The 12609-nt window shown below is 35.6% G+C and overlaps 2 protein-coding genes across 8 annotated transcripts in view; both read left to right on the top strand.

Annotated features, from left to right (window-relative positions):
* LOC143468236 (FH1/FH2 domain-containing protein 3-like) overlaps positions 1-914 on the top strand; it is a 39627-nt gene extending 38713 nt beyond the window's left edge. For all 6 annotated transcript variants that reach the window (XM_076965310.1, XM_076965309.1, XM_076965308.1 and 3 more), the window contains 2 exons: positions 240-413; positions 603-914. In XM_076965310.1, the coding sequence (XP_076821425.1) occupies positions 240-413; positions 603-667 (239 nt within the window). In that variant the 3' untranslated portion in view covers positions 668-914. The remainder of the gene's footprint in view (positions 1-239; positions 414-602) is intronic.
* A 4972-nt stretch (positions 915-5886) lies between these two features.
* LOC143469014 (follistatin-A-like) lies at positions 5887-9685 on the top strand. Of its 2 annotated transcripts, none has more exons than XM_076966527.1 (6): positions 5887-6019; positions 7750-7890; positions 7984-8157; positions 8352-8442; positions 8578-8778; positions 8926-9685. In XM_076966527.1, the coding sequence occupies exons 1-6, from the start codon at positions 6013-6015 to the stop codon at positions 9101-9103; spliced, it is 792 nt and encodes a 263-aa protein (XP_076822642.1). In that variant the 5' UTR covers positions 5887-6012; the 3' UTR covers positions 9104-9685. The 2 variants fall into 2 exon arrangements, with proteins under 2 accessions (XP_076822642.1, XP_076822643.1); XM_076966528.1 differs by having other exon boundaries at positions 8578-8668; positions 8926-9062.
* Positions 9686-12609: the final 2924 nt, after the last annotated feature.

Here is a 12609-nt window from a genome sequence, read left to right as displayed (position 1 = left end):
TTATTATGGCCGTTTTTACAAAAACTTTGTCATGTTCCGCTTATGGTTGTGGAATGTTTAGTAGACAAATACGGAATAGTGCGCCGATTGACATCATCGCTTTGAATATAACACGCTTACAAGTCTTGAAATACTTTTGTTGTGCTCAACCGAAAATGTTCACTTTTTTATGTACAATGTAATGTTGGTATATTACTTATATAAGTTTCTTTCATCAAAATTAATGGATGTATTATTAGCTCGTCGAAAATCAAACGAAGCAGGTAACCAGTCGTCGTCAAAAGGCAGCGCATCTGATGACGTTACAGATCAGATCATGGAGCAATTGGTAAAGACCGCTACTCACGCTCCACGTGAACGCAATGCTCCAGTCAGCCGCCGGAAACGATCCAGAAACGCACAAAGGAAATCCCGTGAGTATATCCACTTCCTGTTCGTGTTACATAAAGCTCTGGAACTCCCCGAATCTGCAAACACACTTTTTATGGTTGTGCTGATGTCACTTGAGTTCAAACGTGGCTAATATCCTTTACGTGCTCAAGATTTTTTTGGTAATTACCTTAAAAGCGAATGTTGATAAAATTGTTACTTTGTTTTTGTAGTTCGTCGAACCTTGAAAGGCGGTCTTACGGACGAAGAAAAGGCGGTTATAATGGGGAGCTACTAAATCGTTTCTTTTTTATGAAAACGATGTCATCTTATCTTTCAGTGTTACGCGCTCATGAGGTCACCCTGCCACATAGATCTCGCTCTTGCGTATTTATACGGAAGATTTAATTGCAAGTTTGATGATCATTGTGACTGCTTTTTTGAAGTATTCTGTATTATTTTAAGCAGTTTCTTATTTTAGCTTGGTTTTAATTGATAAAAATATTGGACTTTGTTGTTTGAAATAAAAGTTGAATTTTATGATATTGCTGGAGCGTAATTGAGATTTTCGAGATTTTTTACATTTGAAAAAGTAACCACCCATATCAATGACGCAAAGCTATTAGCATCACCTGCCAGTGTTTACACTTGGGGTTTTACTGATATTTCCAATTAAATTCATAAAACAATTATAGCCGCTCTGAGTAACTTTTCGAGGGGCAGGGATTCCTTTATTTTTCGTCCCAAATAGAGGTTTGTTGTACAGCTTTTGCTGGTAAAGGTTGTCACCGTGACTGAAGTTAACGTAATCCTTTTTATAATACTATTTAAACATGGGATCGTGAAAAAATTGTAAAGTTTGTTTTGAAACCTATGTAAAGATTTAGTAAATCTTCCATTTTGGCCCTCACCTTGAGCTTGACTGATTTTACATCATCTTATTTTGCATAAGCACCGTAAATTTTCCACCAAAAGCAACGTCGCAGAGCAAATGTGGAATTCAAAGTAATGAAGGGCACCACAATTTTATAGGGACATCAAGCAATGACCTTTGGCAGCGTTTTTTTTTTCTAGTGTTAATGTTAATCTGAACCTATAGCTTGGAGTTCATAATATAGGAATCTCAACCCAAATGTGATTTATCATCCAGTCTAACAATGTAGTTCAGTTACACCTAAATTTATGTCCGTCGTGAAACACGTGTTGTTTGCTTTATTCATGCTTCAATCTACTATAAGGATTTTTCATGTCCTTCAATAAACAAGGCAAGATATTTGAAGCATCTCGTAGCTACTAAATAAAGTAAATTTAGAAACAGAACCCAACTTCAAAAGAATAACTAACGCTAAATACGATTAAATTGCAAAGCAGAAAAGAACGTGAACTACTGCACAAATTCGCCTCAGGCTATAGACTAAATAGAGGATTGAAACGTAGAGAAGTTTGAGGCATTATTCACAACATTTTCCCCTCTATACAAAATAACAGCATATACTGTAAATGAAAGTAGAAGTAAACAAACTGTCCATATCTATCTGGAGGTACGCCCTATTTGTTCATACGGATCGTTTTGACATTTCAGTCGTCCTTTGGCTAAACTGGGAATCGCTAGTAGTCGTATTAATTCTATCATTACGGGCTCAACGGATTCGCTGCATTCATCATCAACATCAATTCCAAATCGTCGTGTTTATTTGAACAAATAACGTTTCTCATTGAAACGGGTCTCTTGTTGCTGAACCACGCTGAAAGAGACCAACCACATAGGTTTAAGGATTTTCTGTTAGGCTAAGTTTAAAGAAAAATTCATGAGGAGTAGCGTAGAGCATTAAAGCAACCTCACTGCATGCAAAGCTTCTGATATCATCAGTTCCCAACTAGTCAATGGAAGGTTTCGTGATTGAATTGTCAGTCTGTTTGCGCGCCCGATTACTCTATTGTAACTTTTGACCTGTGAGTTGCATGTAGGATGAAAAACGGCGTAGCGACAGGCAGCTATCCCTCTGTCTTTGTTAATTTAATGAAACCCCCATTGTGAGACGATAAAACCGTGGTTTTGTTTTTGAGCATAATTTGCAATAACTTCTTTACATCTTGCACTGAAAATAGCAGAATTTTCGAGCGTAGGAAGTGACCTAGCCGACTTACCGCCGACAGAGTTGTTCTTGTATTTGTAGTAAGGTGCACCCCATTGGATTTGTTGTCGACGCAAAAAAGCTCTTGTAAAGGCGCCTGTTCCGACGTTGTTTTTACATAGTCGATATTAAATTGTGCAAGAAAATGGTGCACGTTCTAATTTCCAACTCAGACTCTTGTATTGAGTTGTTTTCCTTTATTTCGGTTCGCTTCTTGTTATCCAGTGTAAGTGCTACCTACTTATGATCATTTGCTAGGGTGAAGCGTTGACGAGCAAAATAATGCACCCATTTACGAATAGCTTCAATTATTGCTGCGGCTTCTTTTACGACGCAAACGTGCGCAGGATAACATCTTTCGTTTCCCGGGAAATATCGGGCAGAAAAGGTATGCTGGCCGTCCTTGCTAGTTAAATCGGCCGATATCGTGAGTTCCGAGGCATCACATTCGACCACGAAAGGCGAACTTTTGTCCTTTGAATTCAGTATGGCAATGCTTTCTTTCAATAATTGGGTACTCCTGAACACAGAAGAAAATAGTGGAAACGCCGTGATATTATTCAAGCTTCCTGTTGTACCGGAGAAATTGAAACGAAATTTAAAGTTTTGAATTTTTTCACTTTTCTTTCATCTAACCACCTATCTCAAATAAACGTATTTGACCAGTAAAATCGTCATTTTGATGAATTTTTGATTGGGATTGAAGCTACGTGTTATTCAAACGTCAGCTTTCAGATATTATTATCTAGTGAAGGCTACTTTCAGCGACAAAATCGACGTTAACGTTGTCCCAAAAATAACTAGAAAAACTGTTTCTTGGATCTACGTTTTGATTACATTTGACTGAATAGGCAATTTTTCCTCTTGTTATCGTGTCAGCATATTAAATTAGCCTACCAAAGAGGTTGCTAATAAGTGTACAAACTTCACTGCGAGCGGAAAATTTACCTGTAACGGAGACTGAATTATGTTATGACTGAACTTCAAGCAAACTGCTTTAGGGTTTGATCTGCCTACTCGATAAGCAACTGCGAAATGAGAATAATGGAGATAGTTGAGCTTTGAAAATGTCGCCATGACATCACACTACTCTCAAAAATGAGGTTTTCAACAACGCAAAATATACATACACACTTTTATTATAAGATGCTTTTGTCAGAGTTCATAAGAAATCCGCCTTTAGTTTCGTAATATTGGGACAATTACTAAAACCAATAAAAGCATATACCCGTTTCTTTTAAACCAAAGTTCGTAGAGGAAGTGAAGAGTCATGATCAGAATAGATTGTTCTAAAAGTCGAGTTCAACGCACTTCGTTAGACGACGCCCAGACGAGCAGGACGTCTAAATTTTGTATATTTATTTAATCTAAGTTCTTAGGTTGCGTTTCCGTTTCTATCACTCTGGGGAAAGGAAATGTAAATTAACGTCACATTTATGATGCTAGGTACGTCATCAGTGGTGACTAATAGCGTTAGAATCACACGTTTAAACATAGTGCTTATGTTCCATATTTAAACGTGGCAAGTTGTGCTATCAAAACACGCTGTATAGAGCAGTAACTGCGTTAATAAGAGACCAAAGAAAATTAATCAATGCTGTTGTTTGTTTTTTTATGATTTTTTATCGACTTTGGTATAAAGTTGTGAAGATGTGACCAGCTGTTCGTTGATGAACAACTGGGCGCCCAGCCGATAGATCTTCAACAAAAAATCCATCTAACTTTTTTAGTTTTGTCGCTTATTTTTACTTGTGCTGGTTTATAACGCTACGCCTCTTTAACGCCTTGACCTCTTTGCTTTTACAAATATGTAACATTTCGCAAGGTCAATATCATAGTTTGATAAAAAGTAAGACAGTCACCAACCGCAAAGTTTCCCAAACGTGCAAAGTTTAGCAGCTAGGTTCTTACTGATGATAGGTACGAATATTTCCCTTGAATAAGAGTCGTGCAATCTATTTTTGTGAGCGGCGTATCAATTTTGCAGGGTGATTGTTTAAAAACTTATTTCAAGAAAGCTTGCTGTATTTGCTTGAGTATTCCAAATGAGTAAGAGCCTCTCGGCTATAACACTAATAATATTGCAACAAAACTTTTGTTGTTTGCCGTTTACACGATTGCCCAATACAAGCGAACGTAAGAAGTTGAAGCTGTTTCAATGTTCCAATGAAATCAAGTAACAGGCTCACTGCCACATAACTGCTGATGTAATTGGTTGATAAAATGATATTTTTCGCACAACCATCATATTTTTCTCCAAAATAAAATTTTAAAGTTCATGTAGCCATGTAATATCGGAACCAGAGAGTAAATTAGTTAGAAAGCCTATTATTTCAATTTTCTCTTTCAGTTGCGTCGTTTAGCGATGCAAGGCTTTTCTCCATACTGAACTGAATTTTTTGTTTGGTGACGTGTTAGAACAGACACTTTAATCTCTTAAATGAGATAAAAAAATTGACATTTGCTCTGGGGCCATAGCAAACACTTTTAGGTTGATTCGTCTGGAAATTGCACAGCTGAAGTATTTTTAGAATATGATTTTAAACAAAAAAACATTTTACCAAAGATCGAGTTACAGTGCGGCGGATATTGTCGCCTTCACCTCCTGCTACTTGTCCAGATAAAAATAAACACTTTTTTCTTGTCTTCGGACTGACCTTATGACGTCATTATAATCATTAGTATGACGATGGTGTTATGATATATAAGATTAACTCCAGTTAGGGGTTAGTCATTTACGAGATGCGGAAGACTAAGCACTGGTCAAAATATTACTGTCAATAGGTAGTCAGCTTTATGAGTGCAAGTTTTATAAGGTAATGCTATATAACGTGCTGGAAGCTTACATGCTTCCATAGTAAACAAAATTGTGGTTTAGCGGTATAAAGGTGGCGGACAAGTTAGTTGATTTCGGCGAAAAAATTCAGAGTTGCTGTAGCTAAAATAGAGCGGTTTGAAAGCCTACTACACGCAAATAAAATACCGTGCAATTACTGTTCGTACAACTCTGTCAAAAAAGTTCACATGGCAAACCAATTTAATGCAATTTACCATTACAATGAGACAATTTTCAAATTTGAGCTCTGCTTGCTTGCTGTAATTCTGGAACGGCAGTCAGGATATATAAACGTACGTAAAAGTCTACTCATGGCACTCGGAAAGAATTAGGGTCACCATTAAGTTACAGCTTTGATATTGAACAATGATTATCTTAAAACCCTAACGAAAAAGCGCGTGGTTTTGTCGACACCCTTATTTGTCCACTTTATTCTACTGACAGCAATAGTTCTTGGTGTTTCCGTATAGCTGCAAACACCTTCACCATAAGGTCTTATATTTTACGGGGTATCTTTAGTTTCTATGCGTGTTGAAATAGTAATGAACTTACAATTACAAACTTGTAATTACAAACTGTAATATAGAAAAGACGGCACTGCTGTGGTGTGTTTTAATACTAAAAGGGTTACTTAGATATTTGATTCTAGAAGGACACGTCAAGAATAGCAAAATGCCAGGTACGTTTAATCTATATCATTAAAATCTTTGACATAAAAATACGAGCATTTCCTGCTCGAGCAAAGAGAAGGTTTTGTTTTGCAATTATGTTGTTTTCTGTCTTCAAATACAGTATTTAAGGTGTTTATACTGATATTTACTTTATCTATGAAGCTTATAGTTCTTTCGCTATTTGTTTCACGAATTGAATCTAATTTATTGAAAGTACAAACACGAAACTACACTATTATCCCGAATCCTGCATATCCATATTTCCGAAATGTTATTTTTACAAAGTAACGTACTTTTAGTTGCTAAAAGATCGTCGATATTCATTTTTGTGTTCAACTAATTAATTATCATATCGTAAAGCGTATTTTTTAGTTTATAATGCATATTCTAAGGGATCTTTTTGCTTTACAAGTCCTTTGAGAAATTCTTCACGTGTTGCTTAAGGCTATTTACAAACATAAGCTTATTTTTTCGTTATGTGCCATTTGTCAATGACCGGCGTCTACAAGTTTTTTCCCTCTAAATTGTATAATGTTTAACACCGGGGGGTTTCCAGCAAAATAGCCAGGCAATCGATACCAGTTGGCAAAGTAGCACCTTTGCTGACATGAATCATTTATAATGGCCTTCAGCGCACTTTACTAATTCGCCGGATAAAATTTCAGCAGGAAGAAAGTAGTTTGTTAAACAGTAAACACTATAACTTAGTGTATTTACTTTGGCTCTTTTTTCCAACGGGTTGAACTTTGTTACTTTGGTCATTATTGGCGAACAACTTCATTTACGAACAAGTAAATGAATCAGTAACTATGTAAACAACTTCATCAGCAAATAAGTTACGGGATAAGAAACCACGAAATTAGTAACGAAATTCCTATTTTGAATTAGTAATCACTTAACCAACAAATCGACTGCCTAATTTACGCTAGGTTTTTCTCGTTTGCCTTATCATTTTGTAATATATAACAACAGCTTGCATGGTGATTCACAAGTACGGAAGTATGTTGATATTTTCCGGAAAAGCTGTATTCGTCACGCACTCAAATCTGTTTTATGAGTTTATTAAGTTTGACCGTTATTGCTAAACTGTTAAGTTAAAACCTTTTTGTTTATTATGATTTTTAGCAAGGAAATCGAACATAACATTTCCTTGTAGTGTTTGACAAAGTAATACCAAACTACTACATAATTTTTTTGCCAACGAAGCACCTGGTTGACTGAATCTGATAACAACACAACTTTTCCGCAAACGAGCTCAAATAGCCTTCAGTACGCTAAAGCTCTAAAAACATTAGTGAAAAACAAGTCCCTAACCGGCCTAAAAGATACTGAAAACTTCAGCTGGCCAAAATGTTTCTGCGGGCTGAATGTAAATCTATGTGTGCGTTATAGCTTTGCGCTGGTTTTCGTCTTTACATACTCTATCGAATATTGTTTAAAGTATATCTATTGTACGCTATATTCTAAATATAAGCGAAGACGAAAGTTAATCTGGGCCGGTCAGTACAAACACAAATTTCAAGCATCTTGATAAGAATCCAAAATTTATTCCTTGATTCCTGTCAGTATCAAATGAACTTATAGTATATAATTTTGGTAGTTGAGCTCTCAAAACATGTTCTTTTTTTGATGAATGACGTGTCACTAGCTACGTTATAGATGCTATTGAGTCTGACTTTTCGTTTTATAATTTATAGTGTTCACTTGTCTAGTAAGCCCACGTTTTATTTATTTGCAGGATCCGTCTCACTCACTGCGTTTTTTGTGTTGATTCTTGCAGCAACATGCATAAATGCAAGCGTTTGTCAAAGCAACTCGAACTGCTTTGGTGGAAGATGTCTCAACGGACAATGCATTTGCAACGCGGTTTGTGGACAAAGTGGGTTAGCTTTTTAAATTTAGCGATAAACTATGCCGAAAAAATCTCTTTTCGTGTTATATGAGCTTTCAATAGTTTTCTCTCACTTTATAGCATCAGCTATTCTTCCTTTATGTGGCAACGATGGCCAGTATTACTTCAGCTATTGTCATCTGATGATGCAATCTTGTGAACGAGGATTGCAAATCGGTATACGAGACAATCGCATCGGCCTCAACCAACACTGTGATGGAGACAAGAGGGCTAAATTTGCCAGAGCATTTTGGGGTAAACTAAGGCTGCAGTTTGTTGTATACAATAGGGTTATTTCTGTGTACATTTTTATAAATACTATACTGTAGATATGTATAGTTTATATTCATTCATATAAAGTTCCAGTGATTCATTAGAAAAATCTTGATTAAGAAAATACCAGTGATTCAGAATGCGATTCTAAAATGATTTATATAATCACCATGCAGTTAGTGACCGAAGGAATAAAATCTGCCAGAAGAATAGTTGCCTTAACTTTGGTGTTTGTGTGATAGATTCGGAAAACCATCCATCCTGCCTGTAAGTTTTATTTTATTTAACTGCTTTTATTTATGCTTGTAATGTTGATGACAAAAAACAGAGTAGTTGCAAGAAACAAAAAGCACATGAACGTGCTAATCATGATACACAATAAAAAGTTAGAGTGATTTTTAGGTGTCCAGATGGCTATGTGGGACCAAGATGCGAAGCAAAGGCAAGCCTTATAAGCAATAAAGCATACGCCGCTATGCGACCTCTGGCTAGGGTGGGTCAACCTAGTAAAGAAATTTACGACTCTGAGACCGCAATACTTCTATCATTATGTGCTCTATCGGCAATGTGCTCAGCTATTGTGACCTCGGCTTTATGCCACAGGTGCCTACAGAGTTTTCATAATAAATCTTTTGCCGCCTGGAAAATGTACAGAATCAAATGTCTTTGAAGGCCATTATAATCGGATTTTTGTCTTGTCGTGTCTAATTATGACAGGTTAATGTGATAAGCTATGTTTGTATTTTGCAGAATTAAAAGTCAACGATTAAAGAAACAGTACACTCGTGCAATAAAAATGAGAGACATGGAGTTCTTTAAAACACTTCCTCTCGAAGCTAAATACTTGGAGCTAGAGACCAAGGAAGACTTGATAAACTCCAAACCAGCATCTCAAACAAGTCGATTTTTCGTCAAATCCATTAATTGACAATTAATTTTGTGAATTCCTTATAAATTTTTGGTAAATATTTTGTTTAACCACCACTGTGAAAGGAACTATTTTCCGTTTTATAAATCATAGACTAAGCTTTAGCTTTCGGCTAAATTATTCTGCACTTATCTTTACTTCAAAACGACACTTAGGTTATTTGCGTCGAGAATGTAAGATCTTGATGTGTTTACTTTCCTGTTTATGATTATCATGTGTTTTTTGTGACTTTAATACCAAATTTAAATTTTCACACATTTTTCTTAAAAAGTTCGCTAATTTAATTAGTTGAAGAAAACTTCCGCTTATTCTGTAACTAACCGCTTTTAGCGCTTAGAAATTCTGCTATGTTGTACTTGAGTGTTATTTTATTTCTATATGCAACAATTTATTTATTATTTTATCATATTTTATTACTTTTTATTTTATATATATATTGTAAGTCTTACAATATTTGACGGGGATTATATGGATCTAAGAGCGTTTTTTTCAAGTTACCGTTTTATTGTAATAGACAAATACGTACATGTGCAATTGTGCATAATGATATTTACCTGCTGTTGTTGCGCAGTAAACGTGGTTATGGGCGAAATTAACTGATTTGATTGTAAGTTAGGAAAAGCTACACGGTTTTAAATAACCGCTGCAACTTTCCCAGTAATCTTTACAAACGATAAAATTGGCAAAGTGAACGAATGTACCCAATAGTAAGAAGTAGAGAACTCTGTTAAAGAAAAATTAGCTGAAATCAAAAAAGATCATCTCCCTATATTGACGCCAAGGTAACATTATTGAAATAAAAAATCCTCCCAATTGTACAAAACGCTGCAAGAATGTACCCACCGCCAGAAAGAACCTTGCAAAGCATAAACACCAGAGCCGTGAAATATGTAATTGAAAATAATTTGAAAATCGATGTTAAAATTCTCCATAACCCCAAGAAAGAAGGCGGCATAAACTTCCCAAATTTCCAGAAGTATACGCCGAAATGACGTATGCTAAAACGATAAAAAATATTGCATAAATCGCATAATGCTACAACCGATGACAAACTACGACAGATATGTTGAATATCAAATGGGCTATTTTATGACAAATGTCCTTGAAACCTTCACTTTAAATAACATCCCGCACGCCGCAACATCGTGCCATCATTATCATGAAATGAAAAATTATCAAAAAACACAATTTAAGCAAAATAGAATTAGCCAACTCCAATCTCAAAAACACGTACGATAGAATTATAAAAGGAACAAGATTAACAACTCAGCCCAATCGACCCCACACTAAGTAGAAAAGAATTTATGAGCCGCAACTTCCAAATTACCTGCATTCCTTTAATTATAAATGCGCGTGGAACCTCTTACCTTTCAAAAGTAAAAACGTAGTTGCCCAATTGGACTCTAACACGCCGTGCTCTTTTTGCTCCAACGGTGAATCGATTAAATGACTAAATAAAATCCACGAAATCACAGTATACACAACGCAACAAAAATGTTTTGGTAGCGTCATCAAATAAGAACATCTTCAAAATTAGTTAGTAAATTAAGAAAGAAAGAAAGAAATTCCTATACTTAACAAAATACTTTGACGTTGTGGTTAATATAAAAAGCAAAATTCCGTAAAGCTTGCCTGACTAACTGGCCAAGGAAAACTAATTCTTTTATCATGTCTAACAACAATAAACGCTGGAAAGAAAAGGCCACACAGATTTTTAGAAGATAATCTTTCATTGTTTGTTTGATCAATCAATTTATTCGTCTGTCCGACAGTTAAACCTTACAAAAATCAATTCAAATTTTGTTAGTAAAATTAAGCAATTTTATTTCAATGGCAAATTTTCTAAGTTTACGGCTTAATTGGTTTACCATGGTTAACCAAGATGGGACAAAAAGTTATTTTTATTTTGTAAAACGTTTAATGAATAACAAGAAAATTTATTAAAACTCATGCGTGTAATTTCAAGCATTGCCATATCTAACATAATCCGACAAAAGATTAGCTTAAGCGTATTGCGTTTTTGAGTGAGAGCGTTTTTCCTAAAAGTATCCCGTCAGGGGCAACTTTTCCCTATGGCTGTACAGTGTACATCAATGGGTGGGAGAAGAAAAACCACCGTAAAAAGAAACCCAATTCCAAACAGGAGCTCAGATTTGGTGACCGTGTTAATAAAGTCGGGCGTGGTTGACGAGCCTAAGTTTGTACAACAAAAATTCACACAAATGATGATCTTTGGAAAATGTGATGACATTGCTGCTCATTGCAAAATGGTAGGTATCAATCATAAAATCATACATTCTTCTTTGGTAGGTACACCAACGGTGATGTAAGAAGAAAAATGCCAATACCATCCAACAGATCATAGTGGTGAAAAGAAAACCCTCTTTTTTTAAATGATGTTGGCCGTGAGCTCCCAGATATTGAAAATATATTATTAAAGGGCTGGCAATAGCCCAACTGCAGTAAATATCAAAAATAGTTATGATTTGAGAGTGTTAAGTTACTTAATAAATAAACAGATACATGAATAATTTTCTTAGTTTAATTTAGTTTATGCGCATAAAAGATGGCAGTTTAGCTTAAATTACAGTAGCCTACCAGTGTATGTTGGTGAACACTAGGCCTACATATAACCCGCATGTAGACCGCTACTAAAAAGTTACCTTCCACATTGGCTGGTAAGTAGTAGATCTGAAAAAATACAATTTAACCTTTCGTAGTAATTTGTTATGAAACTTGGTATCGGTATGTCTGTTGACTCTCCGGTTTTGTTTAGACTATTATCTTTGTATTTCAAATACTGTCTTCTGAGCGCCTGCATCTTTTTTTGACATGAGACGGCGTCTCTTTCCACAAATTTGTCAGCTATCTTTTCAAACATATCTTTGTGGGACTTTACGGTTGCCATCATTTGCTGAATTTTTTCACTCCCCATTCCGTAATCAGAACAATCACTTTAGCAAAAGTCCAAAGACTTCCTTTGTCATCCATTTTAAATACATCAAACGACCTATACAGACACCACAACTGACTGACTGAACTAAGTATAAAAAAAACCAGGTCTGCAAAATCGTAACAATTTCGCGACTTTCGCGTGTTTACATAAACTCCAGCAATTTCACGGCCAACCACGTTCACATATAGAATAATAGGCGCGAAATTGGTAGAAAAACCATAGATGTCTTATATATACATAAGATATCTATGAGCAAAACCCTTCCAATTCTTGGCGCTGTGAAACCACACACCGTGACGTGATCAATCGTTCACAGTTGGCAAAAGAACGGTAATTGGCAGCGAAACCAGTCATGAGGGAACGCACTCTAAGTTGTCCTAAATCGTAAAGTTTACTGTAGAAATATCACGCGTAGAATAATCAGTAAAATTTATTTTATTTATTTATAATATAAATAGCCCAAATGTTGACTACTTTTTGTTTGTTTGATGCCCCTATTATTTTTCATTAATAAACGTTGTTTTGTCAGTGGCAACAACATCTTCTGACA

The sequence above is a fragment of the Clavelina lepadiformis genome, chromosome 8, assembly GCF_947623445.1.
Source record: "Clavelina lepadiformis chromosome 8, kaClaLepa1.1, whole genome shotgun sequence".
NCBI classification, from domain to species: domain Eukaryota; kingdom Metazoa; phylum Chordata; class Ascidiacea; order Aplousobranchia; family Clavelinidae; genus Clavelina; species Clavelina lepadiformis.
The sequence above is the reverse complement of the archived record's forward strand: the minus strand, read 5'-3'. Positions and strand labels throughout refer to the sequence as shown.